At 52.3% G+C, this 27,883-nt stretch overlaps 2 protein-coding genes and 1 long non-coding RNA gene across 13 annotated transcripts in view; 1 reads left to right on the top strand and 2 right to left on the bottom strand.

Annotated features, from left to right (window-relative positions):
• The window catches only part of ADGRB2 (adhesion G protein-coupled receptor B2), a 118,119-nt gene extending 93,040 nt beyond the window's left edge, over window positions 1–25,079 (bottom strand). For 9 of the 11 annotated variants that reach the window (XM_080379366.1, XM_080379367.1, XM_080379369.1 and 6 more), the window contains exon 1: window positions 22,924–25,079. The gene's annotated coding sequence lies outside the window, so the exon portion shown is untranslated. The remainder of the gene's footprint in view (window positions 1–22,923) is intronic. The other 2 variants (XM_080379363.1, XM_080379364.1) reach the window with 2 other exon arrangements.
• Window positions 1–27,761, top strand: part of LOC308060537 — a 34,161-nt gene extending 6,400 nt beyond the window's left edge. The window contains exon 2 of the long non-coding RNA XR_013926770.1: window positions 26–27,761. This is a non-coding gene — a long non-coding RNA (uncharacterized lncRNA). The remainder of the gene's footprint in view (window positions 1–25) is intronic.
• PTP4A2 (protein tyrosine phosphatase 4A2) overlaps window positions 27,476–27,883 on the bottom strand; it is a 19,495-nt gene continuing 19,087 nt past the window's right edge. The window contains exon 6 of the mRNA XM_080379404.1: window positions 27,476–27,776. Within this exon, the coding sequence (XP_080235530.1) occupies window positions 27,668–27,776 (109 nt within the window). The 3' untranslated portion in view covers window positions 27,476–27,667. The remainder of the gene's footprint in view (window positions 27,777–27,883) is intronic.

Here is a 27,883-nt window from a genome sequence, read left to right as displayed (position 1 = left end):
ACACATGCTGTGCATGCCCATGCAGGTGTGTACCCACACTGTACATGCCTCCATGGGTACCGCTGCCCGTGCAGCGCAGAGCCCAGCTCAGCACAGGGCTGTGCGTGCCTCTCTCCTGCCCCAGCAGCCCAGTGCCGGGGAAAAGCCGCAGCCAGCGTGGTGATTAACAAGCAGGCGCATCCCAGGTGGTAATGGATTTGTATCACTGCGAAAGACAAACTCACTCACTCGCACGCCCTGAGCCCTGCAAGGTTTCCAAACAACATCTCCCCTGTCAGGCTCTAAGCGTCAGCCCTAATCTTGACTGACAGTGGCCATTTAACTCCCGGATTTGTGGCACTTGTGGAAGGAGCCTCCATTCATCTGCCTGTTAATAAGTTCCATCTTCCCCTCAGACCCAGCCCTGCCTCATTAAACTCCCCATCACACCAGGATGCCATTTGGTGAATCCCATTTCCATGCCAGCTCTTTGATCCTTCCCACACGGATGGTGCTGTCCCACGCATCTGTCACGAATGTCACCTCCATTCCCCAGCCCGACCAGGAGCCCTGCAGGTGACAGGGATGGTGACAGCCATCCGCAGCCCAGGGCAGAGTGTATTTTCCATCCTGGGAAGGACAGGACCTTCCCAGCTGCTCTCAGGGGGGGACGGCTTCCCATCTCAGCTTTCACGGCCCGTGCGTATCTGATGTCCTTGTCCTCGCGCTTCCCCGTGGGTCCCCAGAGGCCTGGAGGATAAAAGACTGTCACGCAGGATGAAAAAGCTGTGCTGGGTCCCCTGCCAACCGGTACAGGCAGCCACAGAGCGCTGGGAGCAGGGATGAGGGGGTAGGCTGGCAGGGAAGACCCCAAGCCCCATTCTAGCCATCCCCGCTGCCAGAGCTGGGGATGCTGCTGCCCACACGGGTGGAAAAGGGGAAAAAAGGGAGGAAAGAAAGGGGAGGGCAGTGAGGCAGCACGATGGAGGTGCTGGTGGCATCCCCAGCATCACCTGCCAGCCAAAGCCACTTGGCCCTTTGCTGGGGGCTCCCCGGGGATGCAACAGACTCTTCCTCATGGTGCTGGGCTGCAAACCTCATCTCAGCACCCGCCGGCCCCTGCACACAGGCGCAGACGTAGCACACGCGTGGTGTCAGAGGCTGGCAGCCACCCTGTGCACCCCACTGTGCCCCTTGAGCATCCCTCCTTGAGAGGAAAGGGGATGGATCAGACCCCCAAGGGCAGAGCGGAGGGAAGCTCTAACCCTCGGTTTTGTGCAGTCACGCACTTGAAGTGCTCCGCTCTCTAAGCTGAATTATTCACTTACTCGCTTATTCACCTGCCACAAATCCCCTGTGCACCACTTCCAACACTGGGCTTTGGAAACACAAAACCAGCACGTCTTGAGGTGCTCACCCCACATCCCGCACAGCAGCTGAAACCCACTGCACCCCGAGGTGCTGACCCCACACCCCGGCTAGGTGCAACCTGCATGGCACCACTGCAGCTGCATGCAGTGGGCACCGCCGTGCCAAGCCTGCTACTGCCCTCTGCAGCCCCGAGCTGCTGCCAGTGAAATCCTCCTCCCAGGACAGAGCTGCCCTCTGCCTGGACCCCTGGCCTCAGCCTGCCCATCATGGCCCTGCTCCTGTGTGAGCCCTGGGCTGGCTCTGCATCCCAGGGCAGGGATGCTCCGCGGGAGCCTGTGAGAGCACTCTGGGAGCCCTGGGACTAACTGCAAACATCAGCCATGGAGATGGGCAGGAGAAGATTGGTGCTGGGGGACTCCCGGTGCATGCAGGAGAGCTGGTGGGGTGCACAGTGACCAGCCTGGGCTCGGGGCACCATGCGCAAGGAGATAAACCACCTTGGGGATGGGAGACCTCCCTCAGCTGAGGCCCACTGGGATGGGGATGAGCATCACGAACAGGGCTCCATATGCAGAGCCATGCAACGGGCTAAGGACACCAGCCCCACGCCAGGGACAGGGGTCCCAGCTGCATCCACGCAGCAGGAGAACAGGGCTCAGCACTCCCGGCTGAGGCAGGGCTGGACCACGCAGCCCCTTGGCTGCCAGCCCCGCGCCGCAACCCGCCGCGCTGCATCGCTGATGCCCTGCAAGCCTTCACAGTACAGGCGGCCCTATTAACGTAATTAATTGTACCAGTGGCTTGTGGATTATCTAATTATAAGTGTGCCTAGTTTTGATTTTCCTTTTAATTAATTTGTATTATTTACACACAGCAACAGCTGCCCGGGCAGAAGTCAGGGTAAATGTCTCCTTGCTGCTTGGCAAAGAGCAGGTCCCCATGGAAAGGGGTGGCCAGGGCTGACACCTCGGTGACAGCATCCTGCAGCCCAGGGCACGGCAGGGAGACAAGGTGGGGTCCCACACGGCCGTGGGAAAGGGTGGGACAAGCCCAGCTGCTTTGAGGGTCAATTAGTTTTAAGCTGGTGAGTCACCCTGCAGCAGGGCGCGGGGCAGCCACGCAGGGACGGCAGCTCACACCACCAAGTGCCACCAGCCCACAGGGATGCTCTGGGGACCTCAAAGGCTGTGTGTGCCCTTGCCCGAGGGGCCCCAAAGGGAGGTGTCGGTGCTGTGGGGACCCCAAAGGGAGCCCGGCTGCCAGACCTCACTAGAGGGCAGCAAAATGCTGTTGTTCCCAGGGCTGGTGACACGGGGCCACCGGTCCCAGGTGCTGGTAGCCACGACGTCCTCCTTGGGGGCCTCCAGCACTTGCACCCCAGGACTTGGAGGCAGCTCTCCCCATCACTCCTGGCCTCTGCTGAAGGAGGAGCGGCAAACTCCTGGCTTTGCTTCCCCATCAGCCATGGGGACACCTGGGAGAGGCCAGCCCACATAGAGCCCAGCACATGTTCTTGGTTGGGTGATGCCAACGGTGACAGTGACCCAGCAGCGTGCAGCCAGCCACCAGGTACTGTTGGTGATGTGACGGCTGGTGAAAGGGCTCAGGACCCTGGGGACCAGACCCCAGCTCTGCCGGAGATTTGCCAAACCCTCCCTGAGGCTGCCAGTTTCTCTCCAAATTCCTAATTCTCCAAATTCCAGCTCAGAAAGCAGGACCCACGGCTGAACAAGAGAGCAGTGGGTGCTCCCCGTGCCCTGCTCCCCTTGGCTCCCGGGAAAACCTCACCCGTGCTGCAGACCCCCGTGCCAGCAGCACCAGCAACACCGTGCACACAAGCAGAGCCGAGTGCTAGCCCCCATCAGCTGGTGGGCTCCAGGTGCCAGCACCCTGGGTGCTCAGCACAGCCTGGACATGGGGTCACGGCTGCAGCCCCCAAAGAGGCAAGAGGTGAAGGAGACCAGGACCAACACGCCAAGGACCGTGGCCAAGACGCGCTGAACACCCGGCCAGAGCATTTCCAGCACCAGCAGGCTGCCTGCTGTGTTTACTACCAGAGGACAGGGAGCCCTGTGCCATCTGGATCCTGTACAAGGAAATGAGATAAATTCAGAGGCGCAGAATTTCCCCAACACGTTCAAAGGCAGCTGGTCGCCCGCGGGAAGGAGATGAAGCCCCGCTGCTGCCGGAACGGGATCTACCTCTCACCCCCCTGCTCCCCACATGCAGCCCAGCTCCACGTTCAACGGTTACAGCAGCAAATCTCCAAGGCAATTCCAGGAAACACCTTGTCCGGACACAAATTCACCTCAGCTGCAGGAGCAATAAAAGGCTGCCAGATGCATCGTGCTCCAGGGAGCGATAAAAGGCAGTAGGAAAGTCTCTTTGGAGGGTGGGATTGGGCTTGCTGGGGGGGTGCCGGTGCAGACAGCACCCTGTTACATGGAAAGGCAAGGGCAGGGGCACCCAGGTGTGTCTGGCCCAGCAGGGTGGATGCATGCATGCATGCATGCAGGCGGGCGATGCAGCTTTGCTGCTCCTGCGAGATGCAGGTCTGCAGCAGAGCAGCGGGAGGTGACAGTGCTCGGTCAGGGACAAAGCCAGGGAGAGTCCAGCCTGGCACTGGCAGCAAAAGCTTCACGTGTTTGGGGCTCGAACACCAGTTAGAAATGGGGAATGCAGTCCTAGGCAGCGCAGGCACCCAGCCCTGCAATCCCCCAGCACTGGTACAGCTTTTGGGTGGCCACCCAGATCACCCAGCACCTTGCGCTGCAGTGCCACCAGAGCAAAAGGAGCAATTGGGAAACTCCGTGCAGAGCCAGGGAGAGGACGGGAATTTCCCACAGGCAGTTAGTTCATCTGAGCCCCACAGTGCGTGTCCTGCCCCACGGGCTCCAACGTGGGTGGGCACCATCACCCCACGTGCTCCTGCTCCCCCTTGGCTCCACACCTCAGCTCTCCTGGCAGCAGGGATGCCCCAAAACGGGGCAGGGGTGCCTCAGGATGTGCACAGCATTTAACAGACAGAGCCGCGATCCCGGAGTTTTCTTCCCAAAGTGCATGCAGCCAGCCATCCCTCGTGTGTGGGTCAAGACACAACCCTGCAAACCCCACAAGGATCCAGCCACGGGGGTTCTGTCGTGACAGCTATCGTGGGATCATGCTGACCTTTACCCAGAGCGTTTGAGAATCCGGCAGGTATTTCTGAGATACATCGGCAGTGCCAATGCTGAGCAGCAGTGCCTGGCACCAGGAAGATGTGGAGGTTTTATTTTTCCACCTACTCCAAGATTTTAGCAAAAACCAGCTCCCAGGTGGGAGAACCACCAGGGAAGGGCTTTGCAGAGAGTTAAAACCTTCAGGTCTGCATCACATTGTGCAAGTCAGCAAATCCCCCTCTATCTGGTGTCTGCACTAAAACCGGCATCGAAAAAACCTCCGTTAAAAGCCCCAAACTTCAACCTGCGCCCATGCCAGTTGTAATTAAAATTTAAATCCCTTCCTCTCAGCAGTCTCCTGTTTCTAAATGGATACCTAAGGCGCCTTTGCAGCAAGGCCAGGCTCCACCTGGTTAATGCAGGGTATTTTCCTGGCTTCCTGGGGAAACAGTCAATAGTTATTTTTTAGCTGCTACAAGAAGCCAAGTGAGCAGAAAGCATCCTGCTCCCCATCTCACCTCGCAGTCACTCCCTGGCCACCCACCCGTGCTGGGCTCCAAGCCCCCCCCCCCGCTATTCCTGCTGTCTCCAGCTCCTGCAAAGCCCCTCACCAGCAAACACCTGACCTCAGGGCTGAGTATCCCCCATCAGTGGTCCAAAAAGCCAGCCTGGATCACCGGGAGGAGATAAACACATGAGACCTCTTTGCTCTCCTGCTGTACGCTCCCTGTAAAGGGCATTTGCAGGAACAAGTGGGGACAACCCATCCGTGTCCCCTTAAACAGGCACGCGGTACTAGCCCGTGTTCTCTGACCACGATGGCATTTTCGAGCTGCCATCCGCCTCGCTGCTACCCATCACCATCACATCACGACAGCGGCGCTCCCCAGTGCCACCAGCACGGACACAGGGCACAGCCTGCAAACGGGCTGAGGGGCTTGGCCACGCAGCCTGCATTGCCCCGGTGCTGCCCGGTGCAGCGTGGTCCTGCCACGCCAGCTGCACGCGAGGGGATGCTGTGCCCCCCCGGCCCCCCACCCATGCTGGGTACCCTGCTTGCTCCCAGCTGGGCAGCCAAATCCCCTGCGCCCAAAGCTGCAGCCACAGCTTCCAGCACCGATGCTATTCTCAGGGTTTCTCCTGCCGCATCCGAAGAGCCCATCACTCTGGAGAGGGAATATTGTTTTCCTTCGAGTGACACACCAAACACTAATTGTCTAAATGACTCTAAATGAGGAGATGAACTAATTCTGCATGCAAACATGTCCCTGCAGCTCAGCTGTGACTTGAGGCTGACCACAGCTAAAAATAAGGCACCGCTGCTGTGGATGAGCTGCAATCTTCAGTCATTGCGGGCTGTGGCAGGAATTACTGGCTGCCTGGAAAGACCAAAACACAAGCCCTTTCCAATAACTCGGTTGCCATCAGCCTTCCTTTTCCCAGCCAAGGCTAAAAGCCCTTCACTGCCCCAAACAAAACCACTACAGGAAACTGATTTTTTTTTTTTTTTTTAGCCAGGGCTTGGGAGCAGGAGCAGGATTAGTCCCTGATGGGCACCATTGAGGTGCAAAGTTGGTTTGGTCAAAGGGTGCTGCAAACTCACGCACCGCTCCAGGCTCCGCAGCCACCCAACACCTCGGCCATGCGTGAGCCATCGGTCTCATCCCTGGGTGTTATGGGGAGCACGAGCCACCTCCTCTGCTGCTGTCACTGTCCCTTGTCCAAGGAGCTCCCCAGCACCGAAAGCAAGAGCCTTTGAAGGCCACCTCGGCTTTGGCTGGCTCTCTAAAATAATCCCCGGCATCCCTGGGGAGAACACAGCCTCTTGACTGCGTCTGCGGCGTGAAGCCTGCTTTACAAAACCTTTTTAAAACTGGCTTTTAAAGCCAAAGGAGCCAAAAATACACGAGATTATCATTATTATTTATTTGATAACCTTCAAATTTACTCAAGGCTCATGCAGGCAATACGATACCGAAACTGTTATTGCTATTAATCTCTATTATTTACTTCTAACATTTATAAAGTGGCCTTCCTGCGGGCTGGGGCACATGCTTTGCATTTCTCAGACCAGAAACAAACACTGGAAAGTGAAATGCTCTTAACCCAAGCTGCCGGGAGGCTTTTTCCAGCCCCTCTAAGCAAGGCACACAAGGGGAAAAAACCTCACACGTGGGAAAACCCCTCCTCTAGCTCCTTGAGCTGAACCCCATCTCCCCTGTGTCTCGGGAGCAGAAGTCGGCTTTGGTCCATGTTCCCCCACTGCATTAGAGCTGGGACATTGTTAATGCCAAACATCCGAGCAGCTCGGTCCCATCTGCAGGCGGAGCTGGGGCACCCTGCTGCAGAGCAAACCAGGCTGCGATGCAACCCCCCCGAGCCCCGCGCCCAGCGTGCCACCCAACGGGGGCAGCCCCAGCCCTTTGCTCGCCGGAGCAGTGACATGCTGGATGTGTCCACCCAGCAGCAATAACACCAGCCCCAAGGACACCCAGTGCAATGAGCGGTTTGGGCTGTATGGGCTTTCCTGACCCTCGAGGTCCCACCTAAGTGGGCTCCCCAGCAAGGGGACCCTGCTTTTGACTCCTAGGGAGGAGGACACGACACCGACGGAGCAGGAGTTTTGCCTCATCCTCCAAGAAGATGCAGCCGGAGGTTCCAGGGGAGTTTAAGGTACGGTAACTTCCTCGCAGCGTGAGCCAATTCCCCAGAGAGAACACAAGTAGGTTTGTTGTGTTTCAGAACAGCTTGTTCCAAAGCAGCTCTCTCCAACACCATGGCAATCTCATCCAAAACCAGGGTTTCGCTGCCTACTCATTTAGGGAAAGAGGCATCAGACGTGACACTTTACCCAGTAATTGCACCCAGCTCCTGGGAAACATCAGCACGTTCCCCACGATTCTCACCCATGGGTCATGTCACCTTCTTCACACCATCCCCGGCAGAGCTTGTGCCCTTAACCCAACCTCCTTCTTCAGAGAGTGGCTGCCGATGGACAGACACCAAAACTTCCTCAGAAGATGCCTCCCTGCCTCCTCTGCTCATCCTCACGACGTTACCAGAGCCCAGCCCCGACAACCTCAGCCCTCCTTTCCAATAACGAGAGGGATGCACGAGCACTGAGCATCCTCCGAGTGGGAGCACAGGGCCAAGGTGCTCTTCAGATCTCCTTACGGAAGGACCGTTTGAGTTCCAGCATCCAATTAAAAATTCTTCTTTGCCTTCCCCAAACCTCCCTTCCCATTCGTATTGATGTGGACAACAGAAGAAAATCATTTTCTGCCTGAAATCATCCTCAAAACAGGAGGTGCAGACAACCATCTCACCATAGACGTGACACCAGCTTCTCATTAGCGGCACAAAGGGCCCTCACTCTTGCCCAAGGTGGCTATTCAATACGTGCACTTGCTGAAAACAGAGGAGGACAGAGCATCACCCTGCTAACCCAGCTATCTTTGTCATTATTTTAATTCCTGCCTCTGCCAGGTTAACTATTTCGTTCCTCATCCTTGGCCCCAGCACAAAGCTGCGCGGTGCCTAACGAAGGGGCCGACCTGCAATTAACTTGAGTCTGTCTTTAAAGTCAGGATAATGACAGCTGGGGGAAATGGCATGGGAAAAAAAGAAAAAAAAAAAAAAGAAAGAAAGAAATCATCACTCTGCTAAATTATAAGGTTGTTAAAGTCAAATTCCACACAACAGGAAACCTCAGGTTGCGTCATGGCATTTAGAGGCAGCGGCAGCCTGTGGCAAAAAAACAAGGTGGAATTATCCGCTGTGGATACGCATCCTTTCCTATTTTTCCAGGTCAGGATACCCACCATCCACAAGGATCACTGCAGGTGACTGCAGAGCCATGTCCCCCACGCTGCCAGGCACATCCCACCGCTGGCTATGTTTGCCCCACCGGGATGTATCCTGGCATCTCAGAGCACCTAAATGCAGTTAAAAGAACAGAACGCAGAGGGTGAACGCTCCGGGTCAGGTTTAAAGGCTCCGTGTGACAAGCAGCGATGCTCACCTCCATCCTCCCGCTCCACAGGCTGGAAAATTCCCACCCCCCCACCCCCCCCAGCATCCGTCTGCCCCGGTAGCGGTGCTGCTTTATCTTTTTAGGACTGAGGTCGAATCGATTTACAGCAAGCCAAGGCGCGGCGCTTCAGGACAGGACCCCTGCTCATCTGCTATCTGGGGAATTAACGGGGCTGCCATAATAAATAAAACAAAGGTCACCTACCCATCGACCAGGGTGCGAGAGACCGACGGCAGGAGCACCGCCAGCAAATCTGGCGCTGTCACCGAGCCCCCCGTGGGGAGTGCTTCCCCACCGCCAGACAGCTCAAATAAACTGAGGCATCCCCCTGCACCCCCTGCTACACCAGCAGCACCCGAGGCGATGCAGGCACCTCGCTACTGAAGGTCTTGGCGGGGCAGGGGGAGGGGGGGGTGCTCCTTCTCCCCTTGCCCAGCACCCACAGGGAGCCCTGCCAAGCCAGGGGACCCTTTGCCATGAGGCCAGCCTGCAGAGCCAGCCTCAAAATCAGCATTTTACACCCGTTTTCCCTGCAGGAGACAAAGGACAAGGGCAGGGTGGGCTGCACTGAAACCGCTCGGCTTGCGGCATTTTTATTGTCGGCCAATAAAGGGAGAGGCAGAGCTCGCTCTCAGAGCTGGGGTAAGATACCGGCCAGCAGAGAAACCCCCTTTGTGACCCCTACACTGCGGTGAAGCCGCAGGAGCAAGAATAAAAGCCCTCAGCTCGACCCACCAGGTGTGTAACGGTGCTGGAAGAGTCCAGCACCCCGATGCGCTCGCCCAGCTCAGTGATAACAACGGTGGCACTGGCACGGAGCTGCTGCCGGCCGGAGGGCAGTGCCAGGGCGGCACAGGTGGGCTAACGAGGTCCTGCTAATTCAGAGGGACGGGAGCAGCGGGCAGAGGTCACCAGCTGCCTGCAGCCTCCGCCGGTGATGTGCCTCCAAGCACAGGTCTGTGCCGTCCTGCCAGGAGGTCCCGGGAGGCGAGACTGCGGGCTCTGCTCAGTTGACAAAATTCAGCCGTGACCTCGAAATGACGGCTTCTACTCCAGGGATGGTTTTGGCAGCTCCAAAGAGAGCTGGCAATGAGCAGCCGACTGTTAACAGGGCCACCAGAGCCACCGTGCCCTGCCCGCGCCGGGCAAAGCCACAGCCTCGGGGGAGAAAGAGAGGGATCCCAGTGCTGTGCCACCATCCCGCCCTCCAGCCAAGCCATGGCAGCACGACCCTCCCCCAGGCACCTTTGGCAGCCCTTGGCCCCTTCCTCCCTGGCGTCACCGAGAGGAACTGAGGATCCAGAGAGTGCAAAAAAGAAAAAAAAGAAGGGCCAAAGAGAAGGAAAGGAAAACCAAACAAACAGGAAAAAAAAGGAAAAAAAGAGGGGGGGGGGGGGGAAAGGGGAGCAAAGGGGGGTGGGCAAAGAAAAAAAAAAAAAGAAAAAAGGCAGTTCTCTTGTCTCAGAACTATTTGTCGCCTCGCACGGCTGCATGCCCAAATACTGCTGCCCGATTAATAAACATTTCATGCTCTGAAGTTCCTATTTCAGGCAGCAGGGTCAGGCAGCGGCTGCACTCGCAGCCCCAGCCACCGGAATGTCCCACCACGCTATCAAAAGGTGGGCCAGCACCTGGATCGCCCACCTTCCCCATCACATCCCCCCCACGAGCAACCCCCCTGCTCCAAGCCCAGTCTCGGCAGGGCCCGACCCCCCTGGAAAAGGGGTCCTCCTACAGAAGGGGGTCACAGCTGCACCGCATTTGTCACCCGGGACCCCCGAGGTGCCCTGGGGCAGAGCCAGGGGTGCTGGGTCCCCAGGGCAGCATCGCTTCCAGCATCCCTGGCTGCTGACGGTGCTGTCCCAGGGGAACCCCACCGGGAATTTCCACCCCAGCAGCCTTCCACAGCCAACTGCAATCGGCAGCGGGACCCGCTGTGGTGAGCATCAAGGGACAGCTGGGCTACCCGGACACCTGGGGCCACCCGGACCCCCCTCCTGTGTGCTGCGCCATCTGTCCCACACGCCAGCGGCGAAGGGGTTTCAGTCTCTTCTGCAGAGGGATGCAGCGGCACGGCCAGAACGAGCCACAGCTTTGCACCCAAATCCCCACTAAACCGAGATGCATTTTTCCAAGGTCAGTGCCCTGGAAAGTTCCCTTTTCAAGGTGACTTCTCAAGCTGTTGAGATCCAACATCTGCAGGATTTTCCCTTATAATAACAATAATCCTGCTGAGATTTACCTAATCTCCCAGTGACTCATCTGCCTCCCTGTATCCCCTGTCCTAATTACCGTAACACTCCTCAGCCTCTCACTCGTGGTATGTCTGCACATCCATGTTTTGTATCAGACCATTCCAAAATGGAAATAAAATCCCATTTTATTACATCCCCAGGCCTGGAAACACTCTCTCCCTCCCATTAATACCTCCCCAAATACCTGGCCGGCACATAGGACCCTTGTTATATCCAGGGACATCCACCCCTTGCCAGGCTGGTCCCAGCAGAGCTGAGATTTCCCGGGCAGCTGTGCTGTGGGGGTCCCCAGCTGCTGGAACCCCAGTGGCATGGGGGGCAGCACCCCTGCCCCACAGCTCATGTGGGGCATTGTCCTGTGTGGGATGAATGTCGTCCTCCATCGCACACAGGATTCAGCAGCTGGAAACTTTCTGATGAACATGGAACCTTGGATGGATCTGGATGAACCATCGTGAGGCAAAGGGCTCGTTTATCCACTCTCCAAATCCTTTCTCCATTATTTCATATTCCCCATGGGGAAGTAACAGCCATGTCTTTCTGCTGTGGATCACGAAGGGGGAAAAAGTCCCCCAAATTCTTCAAAAATCAGCAAATCCCTCCCCAAGGTAATTTCTCCAGTGCCTCCCAGCTCTGCATCACAGGTGATTTCTGAATTCTCCTGCTCGGGGCATCCCACCCTGCCTCAGGCTCCTTCTGCTACAGCAAAAATTGCCAGCGATGAAGCTATCTTCAAGGCAGGAGCTGAATGCCGAGCAGGGACCAAGCTCCAGCCCGCAATTCCCCCGCAGCCCAACCCCACACAAAGCACTAGGCATTAACAACACTTGTTCACTCGACACGAACCAAATGTGGCCAAACTCCCAGAAGAAGCTGCTGAAGCCAAGAAATTAGCAACACTCCAAGAAGAAGCATATGTTTATATGCATAACAGTGAATCATCTTACAATAGTTAACTGCACACAGGAAAACAAAGGGAAAAACAACCTCATCCTTCTTGCTTGGGACAAATTTTTATGAGGCATCAGGCTGAAATGCTGACAGTGGGGTCTAGCTAGCAGAGGGTCACTTCTTCTGGAGATCTTGGTGTGAACAACTGGAGACCAGACACGTGGTGGACAAACTCTTCCCATCCTACCACATCCATCTTTTGAAGAGAGTAAATCATAACACCACGGGTTAAAAATTAAGGACCACAGGGATATAAGTTTTCAACCATCACCTCCTCACCCAAGGCACATCTTCCTCCCCAAGCACAGCCAAAGGCAGGTCTCCAGTCTCACACTGGGGCCAGCCAGCGAAAATGAAGTCTTGTTTATCTACGGCACCGCCAGGCAGCCTCTTCCCCGTGTCCTCACTTCATCGGTGCCTTTCCAACCTCATTCTTTCACTGGCAAAAACAGGTCACCATCTGCTCTCCCTCCTGACTCTGGCTAAATGACAGCGCCTGCCTCTGCAGGAGATAAAACAACTCCTCTGCAAAGCGCTTGCCCTAACGCACACTGGGGACTACAAAGATTCGCTCTTCAAACCCGATGACCAACAAGGACACCAGGCACAGGGATGATTGCTTTCACGAGGAGGCCTGCAGGCTATGAAATAATGACCAGGAACGTCTGTCACATTCATCAACATGCCCCCAGGAGACAGGAGACCTACAATCTCCCCCTGCAAGGAAGGAATTCAACCCGTTCCAGATTTTCTTTTCCATCCTGAAGTCCACAGTGACCTGCTCCTGTGCGGGTAGACGGACACGGAGCGCTGGAGCAGGCAGGTGACAGGCACAGACAAGAGCTCCAGCCCCCGCAGGCTCTGCGATCGCCAGCCTCTGGAGGAGAAACCAGGAGGTTTTAACACGCAGAAAAGCTGCAAAAACAAGGGCCAGAGAAAAGCTGCCTTCCCTCTCCGGGAGCCTGAAGGGGCTGGCTCACTCCTGCTGCCCTCCCTGCCGTACCCACATCGTCCCTGGGCAGAGCAGGTAGGTCCAACCTGGCACCCTTCCACCTCCTGCTGCTTTCCCAGCAGCCCTGCCCTGGGAAAAAAGCTGGTCCTAAAGCCTTTTCCAGCCTTACAAAGCAAGTCTCTCACCTAGTGACTATTTCAGGGTCTCCCCATCAGCGATGCTGCCCTGCCAGCCAAGGGCGACAGAAGCAAGCGTTGGGGTCCCGTTCACGGGACAGACCTGAACCCACACCCCAGGCAAGTCCTCGATGCTCTTGGCTACCTGGAATCAGATGACTGCTCTTGTTCACGGCGATAAGATTTTAAAAGTGCTGGGTTTGACCTCAAAGCACCACTGCTTGCTCTCCCTGGGGGTGGGGAAACAAACCCCACACACCAAACCCAAACGTCAGCAATGCACGTGGGTTGCACAGCATGTGACTGATGAACCAAAGCACCTTCTTCCTCCCTGAACAGAAGGGGAACAGAGATTATAACCTCACCAGTCTGCTCACAGGTGTCTCATACCTGCTGTCTCAGTCCTGCAGAGTTATTTCAGCTGTAATCCATGGGAGACACCAGCCCAAGGACCCACCGACTGCTGTGCTGACAAAGCAGGCAGCCGAGCTGGGCAGAGCACGAGGCTCTCTCCTCTTCTCTTAGGATGGGACACGCACAGTGGCAGCCACCACGATGGCCAAAGCCGCTCTGGCATTGCCAGGCTGCTGCCAATTTAGCTCATCTAACTTTGTCCATCTGCACTTTGCTGCTTGAAGCCTAAATCAGCACCCCCCAGCCCTCTGACGGGAGCAAGGCATGGCAGGAGTGAGCCTGTGCACCCCCCACCCCCCCTGCTGCTTCTACAGTAGTTTTTGCCTTGATGAAGCCATTTAATGCCACGCTTAAGGCAGCAGCCCTCCTCACAGTGACACTCTGCATCCATCCCTGCATCCTGGCATGTCATGCCGGTTGCCATGGCAATGGACCGTTTGGAGGAAGGAAGGTTTATTATCAGTTTCTCTATTGAATAAAGCCTTGGATGAAATTTTGTTTTCTCCCTGCTGATGCAAAATGTCACGGATTTGTTTCTGACCCTGCTGAAGCTTCCTCTGTATTTATAGATTATCCAGGCCAACTTTCAAAGCATATTTTCTATCACTGCTGAGGGAGTTTAATGCACACACCCAGTCAGGGCAGCGTCTGAATCCCCATTAACGACTCGCCTGAGCCCTGGGGTAAACCACAGAGAGCAGCATCCTGGAACAAAGCTCATCTGGCCACTTCCCAAACGCTCCAGAAACATGTTAACTGTTGTTAATTAAATGGCAATCAGCTGTTTCCAAGCAAAAAAAGCTTTCCTACACACGAGGAGTCCTTGAGATTAATCCTGTAAGGTACAGAGCACTTTCTGCTGAGCTCTTCCATGTGCTCCACAACAATACCGAGAGGCTGCAGAGCTACAAGACATCCAGTACTGCATGAATTAGGCCCTCAGGCTGAATATCAGAAATGCAGAGCAGCAGGTTTATGAGTCAGTTCTAGGAATGTGAGAAAACTGGGTAGGAAACGGCTAAACAAATTGCAGATTATTTTTTTTAAAAAAAAAAAAAAGTTCTCTGTGTTGCAGTGCCAAGGACCCTTCCTACGCAGGCCAATTCTCCTCTTTCCCCTCACATCAAAAGCTCTTCACAATTTGTTCCCATCACGCTTTCAGGCTGACGAACTCTCCAGCGTGTTCTCTGAAGTACAATGATGTGACTTGAGAAACGCTCCAGTGTTTTTAACAGGTTTTTTAAAGTCAGTCGGGAAGTGGGAAGCAGGAAAGCTGAGAGCTGCAGCACCACGCAGTAACACGGATGAGTTGCTCTCCTCTCTCCCAGGACAGGAGATTCCCAGAAACACATTTTAGCCTGAAAAAATCCCATTTCACTGCAGCCCAGCGGTCCCTGCCTTGGCAAAGAGTCCTTCCTGGAAAAGCAGGGAGAGCATCATAAAATCCTCAGGTTTCTCCCTTGTGGAGTTTTGCAAGCTATTTGCAAAGCAGTCTGCTTCAGCCCAGAAAAAAGCAGCCCGGCCTCCCTCGGATGGGGTCTGGGAAGCGCAGCCACGCTTTAGGAAGGGCAGTTATGTTTCTGCCCCAGGGCCAGCCAAGCCCAGGGTGCAGGTGCCAGGGTTGGAGAGGGCACACAGCCATGCCGGGGACAACCACCAGCACGCACGTGCCTTCCCCCATGCCGGCAGCGAGGGGACAGGGAGCAGAGCAGGGAAGCAGCAGCTTGTTAAACCACAGCCCATCACTCATTCCCCATCCCCGCTCCGCGAGCCCAGGCACGTGTGGCTCCATCTGGCACGGAGCAGGAGACCCACTCCACCAGGACACAGCAGGACACGCAGCAGGCGCAGCAGGCACAGCGGTCAGCCCCGGCTCCTGCCAGTCATCACTCGTGATCCCCTTCCATCCCCTGGGATGGCTCAGTCCCTGTCTCTCCCAGCTCCACCGGGCTAAATCCCAGGGTGCTGCACCACAGGAATCTGCTCTTCACTCCCTGGCAAGGTGAAGGCAGGTGCTCTACCAGACGGCAACAACATTAAAGCTGTACCCAGCATGAAAACCAAAGGAGTGTGAGCCTACAAGCCTTCTCGGTTTGATATACACCATTTTGGACCATGACCAAGAAGGGAAGTTATTTAGGGATATTCTCTTCTGAGCCAGAAACCCACCTGCGCTGGCCTCTGCCACCCCTGTGTCCATCTCAGTTAGCAAAGACTTCCCACGAAGGGACATCTAGAGACCTCGGTGGCCTGGACCTGTCACGCTCAGCTAGGTGACAAATATGTCCCGTCCCCCTCTGGGATTTCATTCAGATTGTGCGAGGCAGACAGCAGATGGGAAAGTCAGGCTGTAGCTGAACCAGGAATAGCATCTACATCACTGGAAATCACAAAATATAGCTGCAGAATTCAGACAGGCTGAGATGTCACCCAGCATGCAGGGGATGGATTACATTTCTAATTACACTCCAAGTCTAAGGGCAACAAAGGCAGCCAAATTAAAATACCTTTTGATCTGTGACACGTCTCCCGTGGCTCATAAGGGGAGTTTTACAAAGATCGAGCCGTGGAAGAGTCAGCACCCCGGCGAAATCAGGCGGCAGCCTCTGAAACCTCTGCTCTAGCAGCAATGACATCTGGCTCGAGGGCCACCCTGGGAGAATCTCACCAACACAGAAACAACCTGCTGCTGTTTGAACAGTGAAAGCTTGCACATTTTGCAAGCTTCTGCAAGGTGCAGTCTGCAACAGAGGGTCCCGCTGCCTCAGCTGCTAAGAGTTACCATCACTTCACCTCTCCCCAGCGCTCTGGCTCCCATACGAGAGCCCGGCCGTACACAGCCTGGCACTGGCAGAGCATCTCACCGCGGCACGCTTCGGGTCCCCACGTGCAACAGGTTGATGGCCTCAGCACAGCATCACAAGCAAGGGGACAGGGAGATGCCCAGCCACACAGCCCCATCACTGCAGAGAGCGAGGAACCAGAGCTCTTCGTGAGCGTAACTTGTGTGGAGCCCCAACGCTGCAGGTACTCGAGATGTTACAGCGTGGATTTAGAAGGTCACTGTCCTCAGCATCGCTGTTTGCCCTTGAAACAGCCTCGTCAAGGGAACGAGAATCATCTCCTGCCTGAATTCTGCCAAGGCATCCATCTAAAATCCCTTCTTTGTCTCGCACCGAATGCGAAACACGCATTAAATCAACACCCCTGGTGTTTTATGACCCTTTTCTCACTCGCGAGGCAGTGCCGGACTCCAGGCAAGCGGGAGACATTCCCCCAGCCTTTAGCTCCCGGAGCCACGCTCATCTGTTTTCTGCTCCAGCAAACACGAGGGAGACTGGAGTTTATAATGCAAGTTTTATGAAGCATGGAGATACGACGTAACGATGGAAACGCAGCGACGGGACGGGATTCAGAAGGCAGCCTTGCAGAGCTGCAGGCAGGCGCGTGCCCTGCCAGGCTCCAGCCAGGAAATCACTTTACGAGGCTGCAAATATATTTCTTCCACTCCTCATGGGAGGTCCTGAGAAGGTACAGATTTAATGCCGCTCCATTTCTACCGCGTATTGATCAGCTATCGGTGTTCTGGAGGAACAGAGAGCTCTCATCAATTAGGAGGACGCTCCCTCCTGCATTAAGCCACGCAGGCAGCAGTCAGAAGCCCTCAAAGGCTGACTCAAAGAGCAATTGTTTTCTGTGTTATTGCCTTTTCAATATGAGACTGATCTTTAAGAAGTTACATTTATTCCCATCATCAAAAATTGCTAACCGGATGAACGAAAGCCCCAGCAGTCGGACAGCAAGGGCATCACGGGGATATCTGCAAATAACCCCAGCAAAATGGGACGGAGCAGCAGGGAGACCTTGGTTTGCCGTAAGGACACGCTACACAGGAGGGAAGAGGCCCCCCTCCAGGGAGCTGCCAGCCCCTTACAAAGCACATTATAAACACGGCCAGATAATAATTCTGAAGAGGTGTCAAAAGAAGAAGATGTGCTGCTCGACTGGGTATCACCAAAGAGCATCCTCCAAAGAACCCACTTCCATCTCATGCCAAATTTCAGGCTTGGGGAGGCTGGATCACACTGCAGTACACAGGCAGTGGAAATGCGAGAGATTCGTGATCCAAAGCCTCCATCTGCCTGGACTGATGATTCTCCCCGTTGCCTGGGATTTTGTAGGCTTATTTCAAGGAGTAAAACTGAAAAAGCAAAGAAGGGGAGGGGAAGGGTGTGAAGAAAAGCAGAAGGGCGTCATTGATGCACGCAGAGATGGCGCCTTCACAGAGGGAAGCGTCTTGAGACACAGGTCAGGAATGCCAGGCTTTGGGAAGCGCTAAAGGCAATAATTAATGTATGTTCAAAAACAAGTAAAGGGACAGCTGCAGATCCCACATCCCAGCTCAGGCTGTCAGCAGAATGGCCTAACCAGCTCCTACGCTTTGCAGAAAACCAGAAAACCAAAGGTGAGGTGCCAGTGGGTGACAGGAGAGGGTGCAGACAGTCAGCGCTGCTGGAGGAAAGGCTGAGACATTCCCTGCTCTGCCTCACAGCTCGCTGTTCACACCGTGCTGCCAGCAGAGACGACGGCTCCGCTGGCTGCAGAGCTCACGTGAATGCTCTTCACCCAACCTGATGACCCAGGCTAGCACCAATCTACCCACAGCTCACACACCTCCTGTCCAGCTCCTTCTGCAGACCAGAGGTGCTCAGCAGCTGGAGGAGACCTGGGCAGACATCACCACCACCAGCCAGGGACATCACAAGCAGCTGTGGCACTGCGCGGCGACTGTCCGAATCTTCCCTCCGACCCCAATCGCTCCTGCTTGGCTTCAGTTTGGAAACCAGACCGAAGCTGAAGGAGACCAAGGTGAGAGCAAAGGGCTGAACAGCTCACTGGCTGCCGCGGTGCCCAGGCAGCTCTCTGTGCCCGGCCCCAAACACCGGTGCTTCAGAAGCAAGCAAAAAAGCTCCCTCCCCATTGACGTGGGCTGCTCCACGCGTTGCTTCCAAACAAACACGTTGCCGGAGCTCAAAGAGCCGAGCTGGAAGGGGCAGGAGGCGGCAAGGGAGGGTGCTCAAAGCAGGCAGTGCTGCGATCTGCTGGAGTGTCTTCTGATGCCTTGATCTACAGAGGTGAGCAGCACGTATGCGGATCGCAGAGACAGTAAAACAAATGTGCTCATTGCTGTCTAGCTAAGAGGCATTTCTTTCATGCTACAGCAACTGCTTCCTGTAATCAATTCACCGCTGAGGCCATGAGACAACAGAACATGTTTTTTCCCCCAAACAAGGAGCTGATTTCAATTGATCTGAAGGTGGAAAGAGTCTCCTCCTCTTCTCCCAGCGAGGCCCAAGATTCCAGCATATTGCCAGGTACCCCTTGGAGCCTCTCCTGCTCCAGGCCAGCTCTCTCTAGCCCCCCGTGTTTCTAGGGGAAGGAGGAATTGGCAGCGAGCACTGCTGCCAGGGGAAGGCTGGCCCGGTGACTTGCTGAGTGAGCAGAGCCCCGGCTGGGTGCAAGGGAAAGTGCAAGCCGGGCAGCGGGATGCATGTGCTGAAGCCCAGATCCATTTGTATTCCACAGGATCCTCTCCTCCGCCTGTCAGCACAACAGCTGACGGGGTCCCCCTCAGAAGCTGAGGCTGGGATGAACGCTCAGCGCTTGCTCCGCTCAGCAGAAACGCTTGCCACAGCGCTGGCTTGTTAGGCGGCGGCGAACAGGGCCTTACCGAGATTCATCACCAGGGAGGTGCAGGAGCATCACTTTAGGAGCATCCTCTCGAGAGGATGCAGCTCTGCTCTGCAGAACAGCCACCCCAGGGGCTCCGAGGCAGCTGGGCAGCAGCCTGGTGTCAGGGGGCTGGCAGCCGGTCACATCACGATACGATACTGCAGCAGATACAAGCAGGCAGCAGTTTCTTGTTGTAAAAGCTGGGTAAAATTGCTTTTCAAATCCCTCTGCTTTTGAGCTGATCTGATTTTTTCCAACCCTACAACAATTCTCTGCCACACAGGACTGGTAATTTCTTCTTCAATTTCTCAGCAATCCCTCTAGAACAGAGCACAGCAGATTTCCCTAATTCACATTATCAGCACCATTTGCTTCATGAATGACAGAAGGACCACCTGAGATTAAAAGGAAAGCTGCTGCCCTTTGGGTTTTCCCCTCTCACAGGCTCTGCGATGCCTCTGCTTTTAGCATCCTGCCTCAAGAGCCGCACCGAGTTTCAATCCACTGCCCAGCAAATGAATGGTACATGCAAAAACCTCTCTTAAAAAGCAGAAAATCTATTCCCTTCCTAGGCTGTTAGACGCCATGGATAATTGATACATGACTCCACGAGATAAAGAAATAGACCATTCTTCCTTCTGGAGGCCCCTTCTGCCTCCGACTCTCAGAGCTGGGTAGCCTTTGACCTTGAGTTCTTGCATTAATGCCTGCACACAGGCAGAACAGGGATATCACACACGCACTCAGCTCATCTCCTGGGGTTTCACTTTCTTCTGCCCCTGAATAATGGCAGCTTTGTCCTCCAGTAAATGAAGGAGCAGCCAGTTTATTGCAGGCCCAGCTTGTTCTCCAAGATAAACCCAGTGAAAAATGTCACCTGCTGATGTGGTCAGCCCCAGTGTGGCACTTTAGCAGCTGCTCTATCCCAAACACCCATTATCACCAAACAGGTGGAATAATGGCAGTGTATACAGCACATATACATAAACATGAGAGCTGGAGGAAAGACGGCATGGCATATCATCTCACAGCCCTGCAAGGCTTGGCTTAGAGAGCTGCTTTGTTTAGGAGCGACAACAGCTCGAATTCACAACAAAGCTCTGTCACTGCCCTGTTGGTACCGCAGCATGTGAGGGCAGAACTCACAGCAGCTGGAAACCAGGTCCCCCGCGGACCACCCAGCTCGGAGGTCAGCAGGGAGGTGCCCCAGCAGCACGGCAGAGCCTTGGACTCTTCACACCCAGAGGAGTTTCATGCATGTCTGCACTTAGAGAAGCGGGGGGGGGGGGGGGGGGGGGGGGCTCTGGCTCTGTAGCAGTTATTACACAACTATGGGGCAGGGGAAGGCAGAAAAGTGCAAGTGCTGTTTGCAAAACAGCTGCCCAGGATCGCCTCCCATCCCAGCTATCACTAGCAGAATCAGCTCTGCGAGCAGCAGAATTAATTTAAAGCCATTTCCAAGCAAAGGCAAACAGTTTAATTCTGCTGCCCTTTGGCAACCCTGCTTTGATTTCTTACCGAGGTCCTGAAATAAATGGAAGGCTTGGATTCAGCTTAGCAGAACACAAACAGGAAAGCCGTATGATAAATTACCTTTGCAGGCACGAAGGATTCACCTGGGACAGTGCTATTACCTAGTAACCAGGAAGCAACCGCAGGTTATCAGTGTCACATCTAGGTTTTGCGAGCGCAGCTTTCACCTATGATGTGAGTGTGTGGGAGACACCAGCTCTCTCATCACTCTTGGGCCAAGCAACTCCAGCAGCCTCACTCAGTGGGGCGACGTTAAAGGGAGTCGTAGCAGCAGCAGCAGCATCTTGAGACTTGGCAGCTACCCACAGCCCTCCTGGGGTGTTTAAATTTACTGTCATCATTAAGGACAAAGACACAAATGTCAAACGCAAGGCATCCTGTAATGGATTTAACGCAGGCTGGAGAGGCGTTAACTGAAATGCAGAGCATTCGTCTTGCTTTAAGTAATTATCCTTGCAGGAAGAATACTGCTACCAAAAAGCAAGTCTGCAGTAATTTCTGTCACCTTCCTCCTGACCCCTTCGCCTATTTAAAATTTCTGGCTAGCTTTACAGAAAAGGAAAGCAAGACTGGCTCATTAATGAAGGTACAAAGACTAACTACAGCAGGTTGGGATGGAGTCCATACAGTAATCAAAACAAGGCTTTGTAGTTAGCACCGAATTCCCGCTGTCTCAATTACGTTTGTGGAGCCTACCCCGTGCTGCACGCAGCTCTGCTGTGGGGAGACTTTTTCTTTGTGCCGTATTGGCTGCGCACAGTGGTACTGTGAGAGCAGTTTCCTTGACAACATTTTTTTTTTTTTAATAGAACCTTTTTTTTTTTTTTCCCTTGCCCCACTCCACGGCTGCAAGATCAGGCTTGACTTTCAAACCCAGGGGCAAAGATTCCCCAAATATGAATGAGCGTTACATGAAAAGGAACGCCCCAAAAGCTGGTTCGTAACGCGAGGTCCCTGTCCCACACGGCTTGCAGTGCGACCAGCAGTGGCGAAGCTGAAATAACAGTTGGGAAGACGGTAATTATCATTAATTGTGCGTTATGCAGTTCTTCCTCCAGATTTTTTCCTGCTAGCCTGACAACATGTTGTTACCCTTCATCTTGTTTTCAGTGTCTAGGGAGAAGGGAAGAAATCTATGGCTTATACCCACCCCATCACGAGCTGTTCCAGCACGGGTCACGCAGCAGGTGCTCTGTGGTACAACACACTCCAGCTGACTCCCCCAAAGCACCAGCCAACCCCCCCATCCCCAGAGAGTCCAACAAATCTGCATTTTATCTCCTGCCCTGTGCCCGATCCAAAGGCAGGAGACCCACTGACTCACTTACTGCCCCCAAGCAACAGAAACAAAAAAGCACCGTCTCGTTATTAAGACTAGTCAAAGATCTTCCAGCAAAACAGATGCTTCCCTCCCTGCCAAATGCCGAGATGAGGGGATTGAAGTGTTCTGCAGGAACATATCGATCCCATCGTAGCTCTCAAAAAAGCAGGAGGCTCTGCCTGTACTCCTAGTGCTTCAAGCTCGCAGGCAGCAGGGCTGAGCAAGGATTAGATGTCAAAAAAGCTGCTGCTATTTTAACATTTCTCCCCCAACCCCCACTCAGCGCCAGCCTGATGGGTTCCACTGCCCCTCGCTCTAGGAAAATGTCTGATTTCAGTCCTAAAGCCGTTCATACTCCACGGAAGAACGTCCTCCCCCCTTTTATTGTTGGAAATTGAAATCTGAAATGGCAATAAATCACAAAGTAGCACAAGAGTCAGCCTGCATGCAGAATTATCTGCAGCAAAAGGTACCCCAAAGCACTAAGTCTAGTCAATCGGAATAACCAGCTCAGCAAGACTGTGCCACCCAGCACGCTAATGATCCAACAGCCCTCTGGATAACAACAAGGACAATAAAATAAAAAAAATAAAAAAACCCCAACAACCAGAAACAAAACAGTAGCCCAGGAAGGTCACAAACTCCACATGCACGGCCTTGCCAAAGACAACCCAAGGGCTTTCTGAATATTATTTCAGCCAGGGGTTCACGCTGTGCTCTCCATTCTCCGCAAAACCCTGCAGACTGTTAGTAGCCCCAGTCTCCCTGCTTTGCTGGGAGCAGGGGGCCTTTCACAACATCCTATCCTCCAGCTCACTGCATGCGCAGCCCCTCAGGGTGCTTGTCAGTGAGAGAATTGTTTCTGTACAAGGCTCTGCATTCAGCCCTGCTTCCCAGCAAAACGGCCTCAGGACCCACAGAAGATGTCCCACATCCTGGGACCAGATTCGCTCCCTCCGTTGACTTCATCCAGCCCTAAAGGAGTCACATGTTATTACTCAGAGCTTTTGGTTTCCCTTGCTGGATAGAAAAGAAGTAATTCCTTACCTGGTTCTTTCCCCCGCCTTCAGCTCTTCTAATCCATCCACAGCTTTGGATCAGGGATTTTCCTCTGGTGTTGGCTCCTGGTGTCCCTCGTTAGTCTCCATCTACAGAGTTAAGCCCTGTAAGAAAGGGCACAGACATAGCCACCTCAAACTCTAGCTACCCTGCCAGCATCATCGCAGCCACTGCCAAAAGCAAGCAGCTTCTCTAGCAGCTTTCTCAATCTCACCCACAGTTGTTCCTTCCAGAGGCAAGCTCCTTGCCAGCCGCACCGCTGCCCCCCCAAAGCACTCGGTTACCTGATGCCAACCACAACCCTGCCATGAGGATCTGCTCCGTGGTCCAGAGCGCAGAAGCCCAGGTGCTGCAGCTGCACCAACCAAGAATTCTGTCCCTAACTTCATGGGACAACCTAGTCATCTTTTTAACGTTGTCCCCCCAGTAGCAGGATCTAGGCTAAATATACAGCGTGAAAAACAATTTAAGACTTCACTTACATCATTTCATTCATCGACGATGGTGATTTACGTTCTGATGACACAAGCGGAACAAGGGAAGGTCCTAAGATTTAGCTCCGTACTAAAGGTTTTGGCTTTTGCAAAAAATACATAACATAGAACTGTCAAGGTAATGATGTCTACACAGCCTTTGGACAGCCTAAAGTGAAAGGTGTTCCCGATACACCTGTGAAAGCATTACCTCTCGTGTCCCTTTGGCAGTTAATCAGACATAAATCCCTTTGGAGACAGGATTCCTCAACGCCTCTGCTTTCATAGAAGTGTCAAGGGACTGCCTCATACCCCCAACTTTATACATCCACAAATTCAGCCAAGCCAGCCTCTAGGATCTACAGATGAATACAGTAATCCGTTTACCAGAGCTTAGTAACTTACTGTAGAGCTCAGCCGCAAATAACTGGGTGCTCCAAGTGCCTTAGCCCGAGTATCTAGGCTCCGGAACATCAAACACAGAGCCAAGGCTCTGGCATCTTTAGCACACACATGAACATCGCAGCCTAGAGCGGTGACACTACACAAAGCTAGAGAGACAACACGTTTGATAGTAACCTTCACATTTTACTTCAAGATCGCTTTACTGACAAGAAGCTATTCTTCCCCTCCCTCAAGAAACATGTCCTTAAAAATCCTCGCAGGAAGTTATCTGCAAGTGTTAAGACTAAGTTAAACCATTTATAATTTTCCAGTTAACATACGCTGTTATAGAAGTGCCAACCATGATTCCTGCAGTTCCTTTCCCCATGCAGAGTCACTCCACTCTGCTTACGATTTTTGATTGCTCCAAAAGTAGCATCTTAAGTGACAGAAATACGCATGTGATTAAGTATTGTCTCCAGTTCAAAGCATCAGTATCCAAAGCCACCTAGATGTTAGCAAAAACAGAAATTAACAAGAGAAACAACTCACTTCATACAGGAATATCTCAGCTCCAATTAAGTGCGTGGTATTTATCATACTGAGTAGCCTTTGATTAGCAAGACATTTCACTTATGTGCATGGCAACCAAAAAGAAACTTTGAGAAACAAGCAAAGCAAGAGTTTGGTGTTAAAAATCATAAACCAAAACCCTATACAAACAGGAGATGGAACTTCACAGTTACTTCTGCCAGTCTCACAGTCAAAGTGGTTTATTATCTCATTGCCAACAGGGACTAAAAATTTGTTCTAGTACACTAGTGGGAAAATCTGATAAATATTAGAAACACGATACAGATTTGCAAGTAATATATTTCTTTGATGGCAGCAAAGCAAAGCCGATTGGATTGTTATCTGTGAAGCCCAGAAGACAGCACCTTAGTATTATTTAAATAAATTACACAGATCAACACAGTGGCATTCCACTTCCAAGGAAGGGGAACTGACTGGGATCCAGGACTCTAGAATCTCACACATTGTTACCCCAAAACAATAACCCCATTCAAGCTCTGCCAGGTGGCATGGTGTCTAGTCTTGTTCAGGGCACAACAGCGTTTTGCAACGGATCTTTGACAGCTCTTGGGAAAGTTCAGAGCTGTCATTTGGTCTGGGGGGGGTTGTTTTGTTAGTTTAAAGGTAAGTTTACCTCTTTTAAAACAGGTAATTTGAAAGGAAGAGAACTGTTCCTGTCTCCAGCACTATTCCCTCTTCTCAAAGGGAGAACAGCCTTTCCCACCAGCAAATCCAAGCCATGGAGTACCCAACGGTAATCAGTAATACAAGGGGCACGGACAAACTTGTCCGAAGGCCTTTACAAATCAGATGAAAGAGCATTTAACATTAATGAGCTGCAATAAATTCATCAAGAGCCAGAGGGAAGACATTTTACTGCAAGAACTTTATTGCACTACGTTCAAGTGCTGAACCAAGTATTGTGCCTACTGGACATCGGTCACCATTACACTCCCCCCGTCTGTGTCCACACCATATGACAGTCTGCACTTTTCACTCCTTTTCCTCAATTAAGGCTGCAGAGTCATAGTATATGATAATTAGTACATTATAAATCAGAGTAAAAGTAGGGGGAAGAATGCAAAGTTATACATATAGCATGTACATTTTTTTTATTGTTCTTCAGAAGGGCTTGGGGTTTGGTTTTTAATCCAGCTTAACAACTTCCCCTCCAATCTGACTTCCACCATTTGTCAAATCAGCTTTAACTACCAGTATTTAATTTTACAAAGAACATCCATTTTAATTTGCAGAAACAGTTAAAACATTAGGCTTCTAGTTTGCAAGGGGAAGGTAAAGGCCAGAATTAGGTAATTGCAGCATCATCTACCTTCCACATGGACTCAAACATTACCAGATACGTTATTTCCCTAATGTAGGCATTGACATCACAAACACTTTCACGTCTCCTTTATCTATTAAAGAAATCAGAAACGTTACACATCTTAAAGGGAGGAAGGAACTCAGTACAATAATACAGTTTGAGTCAGGGTACAGACCGAGTTTTGTGGAGCGCCGCGTTTTCTAGCCACGGACCTCAAACGGGTCTGCTGGCGTATCTGTAAAGTGAGGGGCTCAACAAGTACAACTATTTTTTGCTTATATTTATAAATCCCTTCCAGGAATCGAATACTAAAAGCCCATTACCTGTGTTCTGAAAATGTTTGCGCAGTTAAGCGGCAGACTAAAAGCAGAAGTCTGGAACAGGAAGAAATCCTGTGAAGGCAGTTCCCATCGCCAGCAGCTGAGGTATTGGTAAAAGATGGGTACCAGTCCACACCTCCTACAGGCACGGACCAACAAAAGCCTTTGGTGCTCCACAGCAAAAGATCACAGGAGAGTATGACCCTAAACCTGTATTCAAAGCCTTCAGTTGGCTGAATATTACAGACATAACGTCAAGTCGAAAGCACGAGGTCACTACTGGGGCAGGGCACTAAGTTAACGGGTGTTTGGTAGAAGTAGCCTGGCTGAAACTGCTTATTAGAGGCTGTAAAAATGACTTTATTAATTCACAGACAACACCAATGGCCCTTCAGAGAGAACGTGGTGCAAGTACACACTCCAAAAACCAGCATATTTATGGTCTGCCAATGGTGAATACACGGTAGGCATGTTGGTGTGTAACTAGAGATTCTCCCTCCAAAAAAAGCCGAATAAAAAAATAACAAGGCAATCAGTGGTTAAACTGAACTGTACATGAGGGCTAGTCTGGGAAAATACCCACACTAGACATTTATTCATGGACCGCATTTCTGTGTGCGTACCATCTTTACCTCCTCTATGATACAAATGAGACCCTCCCCCCGCCCAAATCCTGATTGACTGTGTTCGGCAAGGCAGACAATCTGGACAGCAGCAAAAAGCCTTTTCTTCTTCCTTATGACAGATAAATTAAAGTCCTTGTCTGAATTGCCCCTTGCTCACCTAGGACACTTTTGAACATCAGTCTTCTGCCGGGACAGATTTTCTATCTAGCAACAGAAAGACAATTAACATTTCAGCCAAATTCTTTGGAAAAATAAAGACTCACACACACACAAAATCACACACATGTGCATACACGCACGCACTCACACAGTTAAAAGCACCATCTCCTACCAATCGGAAAAGGCCTTTAGCAGATTCACCAAAGATATTAGGCAGTGAGTTTTCTGTTAAAGCCCAGCAGGAAGTTTTTTCCACACTTGCAGAGTCTGAACACCACATAGACATACAACACAGACATCACCGAATCTCTAGACTGTGCCCAGGCTGGGCTTAAGGCTGTCAGACTGCTCCCATACAGCAACAAAGGCTCCTCCTTATGTCCCTCTGCCAGGTCTCAGCAAGGTTTAAAAAAAAGAAGGAAGAAAAAAAAAAAAAAAAAAGGCAACTCCATTTAAAAGAGTCCCATAGGAATTAATGTATCAGGCCCTAACTGTGGGGTACTTTCCTCAAATCAAGAAAATAGGTTTTGCACAAGCCAGTGCTCTGCTGGTTTTCCTTAGACATAAAATTTACTTTATTTCTTTTCTTAAAAAGTTAAAAATACAGAAGGTTCAGAAACTGATTTTCTCCTTGCAGATGTTCAAACTGCAGCTTAAGGAGAAAACAATCCTTCACTGAAATGTTTCTCAATTTTTTTTTTATTTTTTATTTTTTTCAATCATCACCACCATTAGGACAGAGGTTGAGGAGCACTGACTCCACCACTAATTTGATGACGTAGTTTGATTCCAGATTCACATTTCCAGGTGCCAAGAGTCCAGAAAACAGCCAAGCTAACTTCTGCCTTCGTTTGAGATTTTTTTTTTTTTTTTTTATTGAACACAGCAGTGACCGTTGGCATCTTTGAAGCGTAATCGCATCTTAGGTCGGTATTTCTCAAGGTAAAGCAGCTGTTTGGAATTGAAAGCTCCCCTCCTTTTCCTAAAACAAAGAGAATGAAGGCTAGTATCAATGGAAAAAGTACTGCTTCAATCACCATATACATTCTGAGGCAGCTTAGTCCTCATTTCAAAGCTTTTCTGGATCTA

Source organism: Falco punctatus, assembly GCF_963210335.1.
Source record: "Falco punctatus genome assembly, chromosome: 3".
Lineage (NCBI taxonomy): Eukaryota > Metazoa > Chordata > Aves > Falconiformes > Falconidae > Falco > Falco punctatus.
Note: the sequence above shows the minus strand (reverse complement) of the source record. Positions and strands in the feature narration are given on the sequence as shown.